At 38.2% G+C, this 17,284-nt stretch overlaps 1 protein-coding gene across 1 annotated transcript in view; it reads left to right on the top strand.

The window, feature by feature from the left end:
* Positions 1–7,198: 7,198 nt before the first annotated feature.
* Positions 7,199–17,284, top strand: part of LOC149778426 (phospholipase A and acyltransferase 3-like) — a 34,453-nt gene continuing 24,367 nt past the window's right edge. The window contains exons 1-3 of the mRNA XM_089939251.1: positions 7,199–7,297; positions 9,686–9,932; positions 16,433–16,619. Coding sequence (XP_089795377.1) covers positions 9,821–9,932; positions 16,433–16,619 — 299 coding nt within the window. The 5' untranslated portion in view covers positions 7,199–7,297; positions 9,686–9,820. The remainder of the gene's footprint in view (positions 7,298–9,685; positions 9,933–16,432; positions 16,620–17,284) is intronic.

Genomic DNA, 17,284 nt, shown 5'->3' with positions numbered 1-17,284 from the left:
CCTGCAGAAGATAAAAGAGGAACAGACGGTGACCGAGGCTTCTCTCGTCACGATCAAAAAGAGGTAGAAAGAATTCGGAAGGAAAAATAAAAGTTTAAGAAGGAATTTTCGAAGGAGGAATTAACTCGAAAACGTGAGATTGCTAAGACCACTAGTGCCGTAGACAGCTTAGTCACCGATATCGGTTATCATTCAGCACCATTCAGCAAAGAAGGTTGGAGAGCTTTGTGAACCACACGATTCTAGAAATCAGTACCTATGCAGTTTTGTGATAATCTGCCCAGGATAATTACGTTAAGGCACGCGCTGCACGTCACTTGGTCAGTGGAGTCAACCAGATGAATGGACCATGGATTGAAAAGCAACAGTATGAAACCGAGAGAAAAAAAATACATAAAAGAGCTACTTGAATGGTCAAATAATTGTAACGCTCAGCTGGCGCAACAAATCAAGATCAGAACACCAGTCTACCGCTAAGGAACTACACCCATGCTTCCCATGACGGATCAGCCCTATCCAGTAAGTCAACTAGAGCCTACGAAGAGCTCATCCCTCCCTCAAGGATTATAGATAGCTCCATTCACAGATCAAGAGGAAAAAGAAGCATCAGCTAGCCTTCCTGTAAAGGGATTCTCAACTAAGAGACTCGTGGAATCACCACGGAAAATGGTTGATGAAATGGCCGAGCAAAGAAAAAAAAAGCCAAGCAATCCCGAAATGCTGTGATAGAACAAATACGTCAGAGCACGGAACGTCAATGTTGGATAACTAAGGGAAAAAAGTATTACCGAGAGAAGTTGATACACACTTCATGCCTCAAACGGAAGAAATGAGAGAGAAGTGAAAGAAAGAAGCAGAGGCACTGAGCGAATCAGAGTTGGTCGAGTTAAAACAACATCATGATAAAAAGAAAAAATGGAGAAACAAACACTGGAGGAAGTCCGAACAAGACTAAGTAAACCACTGCCTCCCACACTCCCGTTGAAATCGTCTCTCGATTCAAGTTGCTGATAGCCTCTAAACAAGCAGGAAATGTGGGCGTGGACATCGATAACGAAATGGTCGAAATCCTCAATACTTTTCTGGATCAAAAGCTTGTCACCTCGGTTCAGAATCGCATTTTATACGAAGACTTGATATAGACGAATGGCTGTCAACATAACACGTTCTTGTTCGACTCGAAATCATTCACGTCCACAGTGAGGTATAATTCTCCTCTGCAGCTGGATCAGCAGTCGTCGTACGAGATCGCCTTGATCTCCGCTGAAATCTGGAACAGCTTCTTCAACATCACGGTCAATAAAAATCGGTTTTCTTACGTAGTCGCGCTTCAACAAAAAACGATCACGATCTCTCCAGGTGGATACAACATCACATACATTGCTACAGAAATCTCCCGACTGATCAGCACCAACGTAGACGTCTCGGCCAACATTAAAATCGAACTCAATTACTCTACGCTGCGTACTCGCATATCACTCGTGGCAATATTACATAGTACGATTCGTAATCGCTAACAGCATCGGATCTCTCTTAGGGTTTAGCGCGGATACGTCTCTGACCTAAAATGGAGCGAATGAAGGAGATCTGCTCGTCAATATCACCGATGTGAATAGCCTCCACATCAACTGCTCCGTTGCTTAGTGATCGTTGTCTTCTGTAGGCTCAGCCTTCAACGTGATTTATTCCACCTCGATTAACGTCCCTCCAGGCTCACTCATTCAAATTCGTCCGAATCCTTTCATTTACTATCCCATCACGAACACGTACACGATCTAAGAAATCACCGTGTGGTTGACCAATCAGTCTAAAAATGTCGTCGATATCAGCAAGGAAAGAATCACCTATTACCTGCATGTACAACGCAAAGCCGACTAAAAAATATTCGGAGATTAAATAGAAATAACGACGAGACATCCATGCGTACATTGATATAAAATCGAAGGTGGATTTTTATCCACCCTCTTATATTCCGTACAAGCAGCCCTTCCAGGCATTGCCACCAAAGCCGCCCCCATCACTCTCAATGTAGCCGACGCGGGAGCCATGGGGGCAGCATCTGCGTCGGGAACGGCCATATGACAAACAATAGGCAGCAAAAAATCATGCCCCCTTTAACTCCGTCTCCAATAACGGAGATGCCCGTATCCAGGGAGGCTAAACAGGCTCTTCAAATAAAGGCCATGATGCTCACCGAGGGATCCGACAGAGTTTTACAGGACCTGGATAGAACGGTCGGTGTTCAGAGTACACTGAGCACACCAAGCCCCTCCATAGGCGCCATTATGTCAAGGTATGGCTCAAAAAGATTATTGTAATTTTGTATCACACTATTATATCATAGCATCATGTATTCGAGATTCACTCCCGATTTTATGCGTCTAAATGACGATACTCCTGTGGATGATTCAACCATTGAGGACTAATACGAGGAGTATGAGGACACCAACATCACAAATCTCAACGCGAGAACCCATCGAAAAATAGAGACGCGTGACGAAGATGTGTACGTAATTCCCCGTAAGGCCATTTCTGGAAACCGCCGTAATGCATACTAACGCCAATCCATCCGTGGACTATCCAGCCAACACGGCAATCACGCTCCAAAATAACGGATGGTCGTTATTCAAGTCGGCTCAATATCAGCTAAACAATCAGGCCGTCGAAGAAATCAGTGGCTACTTACCACAGGCCAGTACTGTCCTGAATCTGATCATGTTTACCGATGACTACATGCGATCGTGTGCCACCAATATGTTGTGGTTCGGAGATACCAACACAGGAGCGGCGATACAACAAGTACCGCTACGGATCTGATTCCTGTAGCGACTGCAAACAATACAGATGCAGTGACTGGAGCCGTTTTCAGAAACAGTTTCTCTTTCTCGCGTGTGGGCACCTACAACGTAGGATTTGCCGCTCGACGTGCTTTCACCAATACCAATCACGAGATCTGCATCATGCTTCTTCTTAGCAGCATCTTTGGTGTATGTCGAGATATTCGAACCATCTTTGTAGGTGTCAAACACACGCTGGTGTTGAAAAGAGACTCACCCGTTCAATACACGCACAGAGCAGCTGAATCAGCGGAGGGACAATGCACCATGACGTGGTTGTCATTATGAATGCCCAAAGTCCCTCCCTGGCCGAACACATGCTTGAACTGGAAACGACGTTAGCCAGATTCACCAAGAAGTTGTATTTCGAAGAACACCTCATTTACATGCAGAAATGTACGGTAGCTCAAGTCATCACTTCGTGGAGTGTCGCCACCAATTCAGGCAGCGAACTTCCCAGACACGTCTTTGTCGTGTTTCAGCTGATAGCGCAGTGTAACAATCAATCTTAATCCACAAACTCAAAACAATCACATCTATAATAACGTCGGTCTAGTTCGTATTCACGTCCGCATTAACTCTAGACGATACACAGAGCCAGAACTCGAATGCACCATTGCCGAGCAGATTATCTCTGCTACGCTCTGGTCACCTCAGATCGATTCATTACGCTTGACGTCCTCAACGGAAACATGAATATCCTTGAATAGAAAATATAGCGTGTCATCTTCACCTCACCAATTGGCTACACCAATCACAATATCTGTTATCGAGATCATCCCGAAGATACAACCAGATACAATCGAGTCATGCTGAGGGACTTAAAAGAACTCAAGCCTAAAAATTTCAGAGAATGTGTAGATCGAGCTTTCGTGCGAGGCATCACTGGCACTAAACGTAAGCTGGACATAGGCGTAAAATAGTCAGCAGAATTGCTGACAGAGGAACTTCACAAACCCGCACGCAAGCATTTTCCACGACGTAGAGTTAACGCTGTAGTTGTTGGCGAGATATGGTCGGCAGCTCTCGTCGATACGAGAGATTATGGCGCATACATAGATCGTTTCCATTATCTCATGACCGCTATCGATGTCTTTAGTACATACGCTTGGGTCATTCCTCTCACCCACCCCCCCAAAAAAAATCTTCCATTTTAGAAGCACTGAAGCATCCTCCAAAATTCCAAAACAACATATCGCAGAGGCCTTATTTTTAGATCCAAATTCAAAGTAGGGGATCACGTCAGAATCAGCAGACAAAAAACACCTTCGAAAAAGGATACACTCCCATCTGGACTGAAGAAGTATTCGTCGTCGATACGGTTCAAAAACCCACTCCCATTATCTACACCCTCCAGAATTCCTCAGCAGAATCCATCCAATGATCTTTTTACGAGCAGGAATTACAACAACAACAAAAAATGCCAGGACGTCTTCAGAGTCGATATGTCATCTCTACCAAAAGAAAAACAAAAAACATTGCTCGTCAAGTGTTTTGGCTATCATGAACAATTTAACGCTTGGATTCCCACCGCTTCCCTGACTAGGATAGCTCCTCCGAAATAATCTTATTAATTTCTTCCCAGAAACGGACCATCTGCTCAAAAATACGCGTAGAAACATACTCAACGTTTATGAATTTCGCACGATCCTCCAACTGAATTCGAGTCACTTTATTCAGTCAATAATACAACTCATTTTGCTTAGACTCTGACAAATGAAAACGCGTCAGCTTATTCTTGAGGTAATATTGCAGATTGTAGCGCTACACTGGACGCTGATTGTGACTACGCTTCACCCATTCCTCCTCTTCCTCTTCTTCACTCTCTTCACAAAAGATCATTTCAGGCACATAACTCAGATCCTTATTTGCGTACGCTTTCAACTCCTTCGCACACTTCAACCATTCCTGATACTCCTCCTTGCTTAATTCCAATCCTGGATCAGAGCTATTCTCACTCAGACTGAACTTGTCTACGCTCCAGGGATAACACGGAAGAAATATCTTCGCTATACTACAGAACACATCTCTAAAACAGTGAGCCCAAAACACACAAAAAAACAACATTTTTTGAACCCTCAAAAAAGGGATCATTGCTGGTCCTTTTATTACGTAAAAGTGGTCCAGAACACTAATAAAAGTGGTCCAGATCGCAGCTGGTCCAGAACCCAGTAACATAAGTCCTTGGGGGCTTCTCAAGTCAGATGCCCCATTTTCTTATACTAATCATATCAGAACCTTGGCTACCGAAAATGCCTGTGTGTACTTCTGCCTTTTCCGCGTTGCGCTCGTGTATCTGTAAAGCAACGTTAAATTGGCGCTGTACCAGATTTGAACCAATTTTATGCGAACACATTATACCAAATGTGTTTGACTTTGCACAGAAACCTACATGCGTTTACCTGATTCATTATACAGGTCATAAAAAGGATAGCACCAACAGAATTTAATGCAATTTTCCAAATTTTGTAAATCAATTTGGTGTCAGAATGATAAATCTCAGAATCTTCTGAAATACTTGCAGCAACTGGATATCAGTAATTGATAACAGGATAGAGGTAACTGAAGCTATTGATTTGGGATTTAGAAGCTTAAAGGTAAAATACCTGCTATAAACATATTTTAGTTTTGCACTTCATTTTCCCTAACGTAATTTTTGGTCGACACATTGATACTTTTGCAGTCAATCTGGGTTAAGGCCATATCTGCATATGGCATAGAGTTATTATATATAGGCATTATATGTCTTATGGTATGGTCCTAAATCAATTGTTTATAAATTGTCCATCAACATTTACATTTTTTAAATCTCCAAACTTGACTTTATTAGATTCCCTAGCAACCATTTGGCTTCCATTGCAACCAAATATAAAACCCGACCCACTGACAAGAAAAGAACGATATGCCAAGATTAATCAGTACGTAGAACTGTTCTCTAGTACATGTTCTACCAGGTGTAAATGATGGGTTCTCTAGGAATTATATGGTTTCAATAATAATCAGATACAAAGGTACTCTCTATGCGAGGCCGTCACTCCAGAATTACATGAACCAAATAACGTAGTGTGAAATGATTTAAACTAGTCTTCCGATGACTTAATTACGAAAATTGCAGGTATGCAGAATTATTTTCAGGAGAGGGGGTGGACAAACATGTAGTGGTATGCAATTAAGTCTTACGGATGTAGATCAAAAAATGTTTAGAGAAGAATGGGGGGGGGGGATGCTCCACCTTGCCCCTGTGTGCGGATGCCCAAGGTAGGCAGCATGCAGCAACTTTGAAATAACCTTCATAAATTCTGTGAAATATGGCTGTATGGGGGCGACAATAACAGCCCCTTTAGACCTTGAATGTTTCAAAAATATTGTTTTGATCCTTAGATTGCTAAAGGTAAAGACATGTGTGGATAAACAACGTGGAAAATGCTTCATAACTGACACATGGCTCTAAGGACTTATAACAGGAATTTTTACATACTTTTTCGTATCTTCACAATATCCTCAGGGTGAGAGTAATGATCCCTTTAGATCTTTCCGATTTTCAAAATATTCTTTTAGGACTAAATTCCGACGAGTCCCTTCATTTGTCATCTAACAGCTAAAAGTAGTCTTCATGGCTGTGAAACATACCCCTTCAATATGTTGTTGTTGTTGTTGTAGTAGTAAGGTTTAACGCCATTTTCCAGCACACGATAGGCTACACATGGCGGCCAGTAGTAATGGTGGAGGAAGAACCCGGGAAATCCCCGGAAAGAACCAACGACCCTCGAGAAGCTACTGGCAAGCTTTCTCACATACCCACATTGGCCGAATCCGAGACTCGAACCCACGCAGAAGGAGGTGAAATGGCAATAATCCGTAACGGAGAGCGCTTTAGACCACTCGGCCACTCGCCCCCCCCCCCCCCCCTTCAATCTGTAAGATTTTCCTTAGTGTCTAGTTCACACAATGTTTAGTGCAAAATTCTAAAACTGTTTTGATTCAGTCTTCTTTTCAGCAATATAATCAAACTACAATTGTTACAAATATAATACAATAACATAATATTAGCGGTTACATATAAATGAGTCAATAAATCATCTAAAATATATAATATTTTTTAAAAACTTTGCCATAATGTAGAAAAATACATTAGATTAAATGGGTGAATAACAGGTCTTTGATAACATGTACCAGATAATGAAATGTTGAGATAAGTACTAATAATTTCAACTCAAAGCACACACACACACACACACACACACACACACACACAGATGAAAATATATAAGCCTTCTGATCGGACTTTAAAAAGAAAGAAGATCCGATCATGCAGTTTCTCGAGAAGGAGCGCAACTATTGAGATTTCAAAAAATGGCTTATTCCAAATTGTTGCCCAACATCTGTGTTGACAAATATTTCTTGAATACAGGATTGGATATGCATGATCAGTAAATAAGTGAGATAGTTTAATTTAGCAGGTAAATTATTGTCTGTTATTTATTATTCAATTCTTGTTTAGTACTGCGACGTATACAGTAATTTCCTGTTCACCTCCAATACAATTTAGTGGTGCCCAGGCTGGCTAAAGTTAGGGTCTGAATAGTCCTACAACGTAAATTACGTCGTAATACCCATTACCCGGTATTTTTGTTCTGGAACAAAACCATGTGCTATGTCTTACATTGAACGACTAGGGTCTAAAGCGCTTGCGTTTACCTAGACCCTAATTACTGTTACCTCACCTCAAGTCTTAGGCTCGGGCATTATGGTAATGTTAGAAAGCTTGCCTGTGGCATGCGGTGGATCGGTGGTTTTTACAGGGGTTTTCCTCCACCAGCTACACTGGCCGCCGTGTAAAGCCTATCGTACGCTGAAAAATGGCGTTAAACCCCAAACAACAACAAAGAACAAATGTTTAGCTATATGCTTTGCAGAGAACTGTCTAGTCCTACATGTAAGACCTGACGCTGATATTCACTGCTGTCGGGCATTTCTGCACACCTAAGGTTTTCGTTTCCATTATTGAAGCAAAACGCATGCCGAATTCGAGAGATTGACAAAAATAAAATACAGCAATGCTTACCATTTGAAAAGATGCAATTGTCACCAGAATATTCTGTTCAGAATAGTACTAATTTTGGACACGGGGGCGGGGGGGGGGGATACCACCTCCCTGTTTTCCTGACTCGCAGTATGTCTTCCTATTCTGCTCATAGCTTTGAAAACATGTAATGTTTATCCATCTTGCTATAGAAATGAAATATATTACTTTGGACTGTTTCTGTCAGCAGTTCAGTCGAGTAATTAGGTCAGGTTTATACTAGTTTTACAAATTCAACATAAAAATGCCAATAAATGACGAGATATTAAGCAAACTAAACAGATCTTGTAAAAAAGTTAGTAAAGTTCAACATTTTATGAAAATTAAGCTATTCATGGAAGAGAAACAACAATGAATAGGATGTAATGTGTTTACAACTTCTTGTTGATGGGGAAAATTACTACATAATTTAGAAACAGACTATTTGCCAGGGAATTTGTTGAGAATTTATGTTCTAGTGGCAAGTAGACACGTTTGGTAGCAGACGATTTGTACGTGTGGGACAACTTCTTGCAAACTTGGAAACTTGGATTAAAATACAGTTTTGTTTTAAGGTACACATTTCCATCTTCTATATAATGTATTTATTTGTATGATTCTAAAAGATGCATACTAAATCAAATTTTCTGGGTTACTGGTTCAAGAATATGGAGTGGGTCTTCACGTTGCCATTTAGAAATCACATTTTTAAGTTCATTTTGAGTCTAAATGTGGGATATTTTATTTGTACACTTTATGAATACCACTTTTCTTAATGTACAATTCTTTCTGGATACAAAATGGATTTTTGACCCAAAATAGCACGTGATCAAATGTTTACAGAAATGACATATCATTGCGCAGAATTACCCGACGTGCAGAATAGGCCGACATGGCGGTTTATGTTGTGGGAGTCAAGCGAAATCATCATGTGCTATGTCTTACATGTAGGACTAAGAACTGTCTAATGGTGCACTAAGTTTCTTTTATCTAAGCTCTTCTAACTTATCCTCTTCCTTTCCAATTCATTCTCTCTCGATATATAGTCATAGTAATGAAGAAAATGCTGTGGCTTATGGTTTTCTCACCATAGAAGCTGTCATCAAGGATATGTCTGTACTGATAAATTTAGGTTTGAGAAATTTAAAGTTATGGATCTTAATACTGTATATTGATGCTGTGGAGCTAATTAGTACCATGAGTCCTATAACTTGTGAGGTTTGCAACCTGCTTCCTAGCCACTTCTATGAATTCTCACTTTAAAACATTTAAAAGGCAAATGACTAATAATTATTCACTATTGTGGAAAATTAAAATAACTTGCATTGGGTAAGTATCATTTTGTATTGATTAATCACCTCATATCTGCATGGGTATTGATATGGAAGAAGTATCAGTATATTGATTAATCATTTCTCCCATAATTATGTGGGGATAATGAACCCCGACTTATGCAAGGAACTGGGATGTCATCTTACAGTACATGTTGGTCACTTTCTGGATGATTATATAATATATATAGGTAGCTATGCCCTATAGCAAATGTGCATTGTGATGTTTAAATGTGATCAGTTCTCATTATTCATAGACCTATATCTGTATTTTAATGTACATTTTTACTGGTAGTAACCAATCCATTTAAAGTGACAATGTAAGATGACCTGTGCATGATGTGAATGAAGGAATGTTGGTGATATCAACTTGTATGTGCTGGTGTGTGCAAGGCCAAAGAGGGTTGTGTCTTATCGGTTGAACTATATCTTTTTCATATTTCTTTTTTCAACAGGTTTAAAGGGAGAGATTGCATGCAACCATCCATGGGACACAGATCATTGGAAAAATATGATATAATGTTTGGCAAGCACCACTGTTCAAATTTTGATTTACTGCTGGTTTGACACTAAAAGATGCTTGAAATATTATGGCTGATGAAGCTATAATGGCCCATAATAAAAAGGTATTTCAGGAATTGGAGGTTGGTGACACTATAGAGTTCCCTCGAGGTCTCTACTCACATTGGGCTGTCTTTATTGGTAAGTTGTTGGCCATCAAGAACAATCCTGCAAGTATTGACATCATATAGCTTATGTCTTGCCAGTTTTGTATACTTTAGTGGTATAGCAGAAGTGGAGTGAAGTTTGTGTTTTATGCCTCCATTGTATAGAGAAGAGTTATTTTGATTTTCTCCTGTCTGTCTGTCCCATGAAGCTTAATAGCAACAATTTGCCTAGACCAGGGTTTATAATAGATGAATACCATTGCGTTTTGATGCATGGAACTTAAATCTGACCCATTTCTATAGCAAATGGAAATTCCAGCCTGTGCATTTTTATGATACACATTGGTTTTGGGCTTGAACTTCATTCTTAATTATCCTTGATTTGCTCCTAGCATGATTTCCTAGTGATTGCATGTTGTCCATAACAAATTTACCGAATGCCGTGCTCAAAAATTCCAATCGCCTGATGCCCAGGATCCTCTGATTTTAGTTTGGGCCCATCCTGTATTCCAAGTGAGGTGCCTATTGGTCTTGTCCCCAGATTTTTTTTGCCTGATTAAACCTTGATCGCGTTGATGAAATGAATAAATGTACTTTCAAGATGTCGACATACATGCAATAACATGGCACAATCTAAATCAGATTACCACTGGCCTACATGAAATTGAGATCGGATTTTAATCAGATGGAAGCTTTGCTAAAAATACGATTTTGTACTCCCAAACCCACTGACATGGTCATGGAAAAAACAATTTTCAGTAATCTTTAGAGACAGTAAAAACAAAAAATAGTAAAAAGCACCAGAAAAACCCCTTCCAGCCTATGCTTGTTACATGTAGTATCTATTAACAGTAATCTGTAATGATTGGAACTGATAGAAAACTATCCCTTGGGCAGTTTATATAGCGGCAATTAAAGGAAAAGAGGTCAGGTATAAAATCAAATTTTCACATTAACTGGCTGACAATAGTAGTGAAATGTGTTGAAGGTTGCAGTGGGTGAATCCATTGTGCTAATTTGCATAGATAGGATCAGGAAGTGAAACAACCCATTATAGATAAATTAAAGAGATGATAGATGCATGTACAAAAACAAAAGTTATTATTATTACATATTATTGCCCTGAATGAGAATGTTTAAGCTGCTATGTATTATATTTTTGACAAGTTTTTGAACAGCGGCAATGTTTCTTTGAAGTAAGATTTTACTGCATAAATAGAATGCAAAGCACGATCATTTCAGTTATGGGAATAGTGTTCGAGTATAATTAATTTTTATTAAATTTATATTGGAATTGTAGCTGTTGCAACATTGTGTGACAATATTAAAAATGGCGAAATTTTGGGCTTGTGGAAATTGGAGTCCGGCATACTTGTCAACTTTTTTAAAAGCCAGGTAGGGAGAATAATAAATAAAATTGTGAGATTGGGAGATAAAGTAGGGAACTTTTTGGCTGCATTTTTTAAGCACCAGTTTAAATAAATATTGACTGATAAATAAATATTGACTGATCTTTCAGGTCCAATAAGAGTGAAATTCTTAAAGGATGCGCCATAGGCACCCACAGAAACGTTTTTTAGGTGGGGGGAAAATGCAGTGGTCAGCCAAGAAATTTTATGGATCTAGGCCAGAACATGTTTAAAGGTTAAATTGGGGGAGGTGACTATTGCCCTCACTGCATTGGGGTGAAATTGGGGGAGATGACTATTGCCCCCACCCCCTTGCCCTAATGTGCTAGCGCCCATGGGATGCACCATTATTCCCTGCCTTATTTTCACCCAAGGACAAGCCCCAGAATTTTCATAATCTGGTCAGCTTGTGGTTAAACTGCTAAAGGTTTGACTTAAGTACACAGGCATAAGGCCAATGTGACAAATTAACAGTTAATCCTTATCATTGCATTTATCTTGTGAAAAGGACTGCCCTTTTGACATCCTGCAAAGAAACTATGTTGTACAGTGTGTATATAAGTACAAGCAATTGATTGGCAAATAAACTATGCCCTATTTTGTTGTAATTTATGATGCCTAGGCAGTGTTTCCCTTTACCCTCATTTGCACTTCAGAGACCCCCAAATTTTTAATTTGACCCCCAGTTTTGATACCAAAGTTTGTTTTTAACTCAGTCTGACCCCCAGTTTTGACACCAAGGTGATTTTTGACTCTCAGTCTTGCACCCCTAGGGGATACACTGTTAGGACTTGATTTTAACAGTTCAAATCTGCAGTCACAAGTTAGCATGCATGTTTAATGATAGAGAAAGAGGGAATCTTTTATGATTTGATTGGATTAACAATTGATCAGATATTGGCTTTTGTTTGATTGCCCATTAAATTATAATCATTTACACAAAATGGAAAAAAACATGAAGTCGTTTGTCAGTATTTACAAACTTTGTTTTATTGGCGATTAATTTGCTTCAGATACATGTGGGTGTTTTAATTTTATCATGCAGTAAGAATTTATGGGACATTATGCTCAGGGAAATATTTTGTGCTTTTGAATTACTTAAGATTGACTAATGAGATGGAATAATTTTGTTATATAAGATGTATTTGTGAACTTAAATCACAAAGTCCATCAATGACAAACTTTGATGCAGCATGGGTTTTTTGCTAACTTATAAAGAATAAAATTGGGAGGAAAAAACAGACATGTTCTGTTGAAAGATGACTTCTTAGTACTTAGAGCCATCACTTGAGATATTCACCTTGATAAAACTGGATATACCTTGATCTATTGGTAATTTCTTATACTCAGAGCATAAATATCTTACAAATTCAAAATTTTCAGCAATATCCAACTGTCATAATCAATGACTCATGTTGATCACCTGACATGTTGTTCATGTTGTTTGATGCATTACTACCATTAGCTTGTTGCATGGTCAGACGAAATTCATTATAATACTGAAATGAGAAATTTGATCCATATATAACTTTCATACAGTAGTTGTATGGGTACATATTTCCATTTAAAATAATTTGATGTGTCAAAAATAGAATGTGTTGAGAAGTTAAAATGATAAGAAAGTAAATGATTCTTTTTCTGTTTATTATACCAATTATACATGCATTCCTACATAATTACAATGAGAAACACATGTACAAAGATCAGCAATAGCTATGTAAGTCTCACAGATTGGATATCTTTTTCTTACAAACTACTGTACAAGCGTTCCTCTTTATTCAAAATTAGACAAGGAATCTTAAAAATCAGCTTGCCCCACAAATAACAAACAATCCCTGCTATGTGCTTTTTGCTAAAAAAAAACAAATGACTTTTGAGATTTCACGTTTGACTAGAGATTTTCATTTTGAATGTTGAGATAATGGGGTCAACGGTCAAATGGTTTTGAAATCAGTTGAGAGCACTGTGGATAAATTAAATTTGACAGGCAGATTTGTATGCAGATGTTCATGACCTGATTACAGCTTTAGGCCATGACATCATTTTCATTGGTTTTTAAACACATTTTTTAACATCTCCTTGTTTTTTTTACCTATTGGGATAGAAGCTTTATTAGCACAGTTGAATCAAAATTCACTTGAGGCAGACAAATGAGATGTAGGAATGTTTATATGTAGAAGTATGCAGTATTTTTGGTATACCAGTTTACAATATTTTTTCCGGTGGTATGTACCTGTGACAACATTTTTTCACCATTCCTGTATGTCTGCAGTTTCTGTGAGTAAGGAATGCACAGAAATTCCTGAGGAATCTTGTTAGGACTTGAATGATATGAACATTGTGTTTTCATTATTTATGACAAAATAGTTAAACAAATTAACTTTCCTTTTTTACAAAATGTTTGTATATGTCACAGGTTAATGGTGATTAATACAAATATAATTGTTTACATAACCATTTAAATTTACCTAGCTGATCGGGCATACAATACAGATATGTATTGTTCACCCAGCCTGGAACTAATTTTACAACTTGAAATATGAAATAATAGTCAACTATAAAATATCCAGAATGATTTATTTAAATTATAAAAAATTCCAACACACGTTTGCAGTTTTAAGAATTGCAGTCATATTTGGTGAAACTAGCCGCTTTTACTGCTGAGGATAATGGGAGATTACCATAAGTGGTGAAGGTCATTTTGTATGCATTTCATGGTATCTAATCCAAGCAGTTAGAATTAGCTTTGGAGGACAACAATATCTTGGACAGAATGTTTGACAGTGAGTTCTCAGATGAAGCTGGTGTGCAAAGTGATATCAAACATGAAAGAAAGAGAGAGAGAGAGAGAGAGAGAGAGAGAGAGAGAGAGAGAGAGAGAGAGGGAGAGAGAGAATCATTTATTATATGATTGGATATAGAGAGAGAGAGAGTCCTTCACTAATGAAATCTCGTATTTAAAGTTATAAAAATCAAGACAATGTAAAAATGAGTCAGTGTGACAGGTGAAGATTACAGCATGGTTAGAAATGCCCCGTATTAGGAGAAAACTTTCTCTCATGTTTGATTCCCAAGAGATATTCCACAATGTAATTCGTCTAAAATACCAAACATGGCTAAAATCCATTTCAGCTACAGAGTTTCAAAAATATGGTCCATGGAATTATTTTTGTTTTAAGCAACATGTTTAGGTGGAGGGACTTGCTATTTGGCTATTAAAAAGATCGAGGAATCAACTTTGTTTATTAAATCTGAGGATAGAACTGAGAAACATTTGCAACGTAAGGGTAGACATTTCTCAGAGCAGCAGCTGTTTTTTAATACAATGCAAAGTTAGAAGAATTAACATCTTTTTACAATATTGTTGGTGGGGCCCAGAGTGGCCGAGTGGTCTATAAAGCGCTCTCCGTTACGGATCACTGCCATCTAACCTCTCTCTGCTTGGATTCAAGTCTAGGATTCGGCCAATGTGGGTATGTGAGAAAGCTTGCCAGTTGCTTCTTGTGGGTAAGTGGTTCATCCGGGGCTTTCCAGAGTTCTTCCTCCACCATTAATACGGGCCACCATGCATAGCCTATCGTTTGCTGAAAAGTGGCATTAAACCCCACAACAACAACAACTGTCATTAAACTGATGAACTTGAAGTGAATGAATTTAGCATATTGCAAATGTGGCAACATCATGATCATTAATAGGAGTACTGTGTGCTCAGCAGAACAAAAGACTAAAAAAATATTGTGGGAAAATTCATAGCAATTCATAAACTTAATGTTTGATTCTATTACCTGTGAGACCTATGGAAACCTCAAAACATTTTTTAATGAGTATATATTACAAACAGTAGATTCATATTTTGGTATCCTGGTGTATGGCAAAATGTCTGATTGCCCTTGAAGATTTAAGGTATGTATGTATGTATGGATGGATGGATGGATGGATGTATGTATGTATGTATGTGTGTATGTATGTGTGCATGCATGCATGCATACGTGTGTTTGTGTGCATACATGTATGTATGTATGCATGCATGTATGCATTTATGTATGTATGCAGGTACCTTAATGATGTGTCAGCACATTACTGGTTATACAGTACCAGTTTTAAGTTCAATTTTTAATAAGATTAAAAATTAAAATAAGATAAAAATTGCAAAAAAGGATGCCAGTTAGAACAGAAGTTTAGATTTCACAGTTAAGATAGCTTCAGTTACAGTTTATTTTATATGTGGTAAAGAGATGAATGATATAATTGTTGATTATGACAGTTGAAGTTTTTAGGACTTGTACTTTTTTGGACAAAAACCTTGTTAGCACAGATAAGCAAAAGCCACTTGAGGTACACACATGAAATTTAGAAGGGAATGTATGTATATGTTGATGATAGTAGATTTGCAGGTCATTATAGCTGAAATTTTAAAATTTATAAAAGTATTTGAACTGTTGGGACTTGGATATATTGATCTGCACTGGGGATATGCATGCTTTTACAAAATCTAAATCTTATGATTTTTTGGGTTCATAATTATCTTGAAACAATGCTCTCCATTAATGTAGAATTTTCATTTTGCACATTACATCATGTGTGATTATATTTCAACTGCAGTACATTCAAATGTTCAAATGATTTTTTTTATATAAAGATATTTACTTTTAGATCAAAATGAAAATGTTAGATATTTAGACCACTCACACAAAATCTTGGCAATCACATGTGTATTATGTTTACCTGGCATTGCTGGGGTCCAATATGACTGAGTGATCTAAGGCACTCGCCTTTACAGATGACTCCCATACCTCACCTCTGTCCCTATGAGTTTGAGTCTTGGCTCAACCAACATGGGTAGAAAGGTTACCAGTTACTAAGATCTAAGATTCATATGGGCTGGTGGTTCCTCCTGGGTTCGTCCTTCACCAAATATGCTGACCACTGTATATGGTCTATCATGTGAAAAAATATGTTAAACCCTACAAAACCTAACCACACCTGGCAATATCAGATGCTTTTATTAATGGGGGGAATGTGTCTGTTTTACAGACCTTTGTACAAAGTCAAGTAACTGAAAATGTTTGCCATGATTTCAAGGTGTATTTCATTGTAAAGGTGAAGTAATTTTCCTCTATTTCAGGAGATGGACAAGTTGTCCATCTAACTGCGGATGACAACGATGGTATTAATGCAAATTTTGATTCTGGTCACTTGTTCACTATCTGTGGACATAAATTCAGTAAGGCTTTTGTCAAGGTGGATGATTTCTGGGATGTAGTTCTTGACAGCAAAGTGAAAGTCAATACAAGCAAGGACAGAAAAATGCAGTAAGTAACTTTAAATCAATATGAAGTAAAATCTCTCAAGGTGTAATTCTGCTACACATAAATCTATATCTCCTTGTGACAGAAAAAATTATCTGGACCAAAATTTGCCCTCCTTTATTTTCAAAAATATCATCTGAGCAAATCAAAACAGGCTCTACTTTGAAAATGGTGATAAATTTTTTTTCCGTGTGTTATATTTACAGTAAAATGAAACCCATAAAGTCAAGGGGGCCCTGAGTGGCCGAGTGGTCCAAAGCACTCTCCATTACGGATCACTGCCATCTCACGTCTATCTGCGTAGATTCGAGTCTCGGATTCGGCTAATATGGGTATGTGAGAAAGCTTGCCAGTAGCTTCTCGTGGGTTGGTGGTTCTTTCCAGGGTTTTCCTGGGTTTTTCCTCCACCATTAATACTGGCCACCATGTGTAGCCTATCGCGTGCTGAAAAATGGCATTAAACCCTACAACAACAACAACCATAAAGTCAAACATTTTTAGCTTTCTTAACAAGTTTACTGCCTGGTGTCCAGTGATGATATCTATTTTGTGATGATCAAGTTTCGCACCTAACATGCTGTCAGTAGTTTTCAGGTCCAGATCTATGTGATGCTATCTGTATAATATCTGGCAATATCATTTCTTCTACCAGATACACCACTCACTCA

The sequence above is a fragment of the Sinohyriopsis cumingii genome, chromosome 17, assembly GCF_028554795.1.
Source record: "Sinohyriopsis cumingii isolate HCF-2022 chromosome 17, ASM2855479v2, whole genome shotgun sequence".
Taxonomy (NCBI): domain Eukaryota; kingdom Metazoa; phylum Mollusca; class Bivalvia; order Unionida; family Unionidae; genus Sinohyriopsis; species Sinohyriopsis cumingii.
Note: the sequence above shows the minus strand (reverse complement) of the source record. Positions and strands in the feature narration are given on the sequence as shown.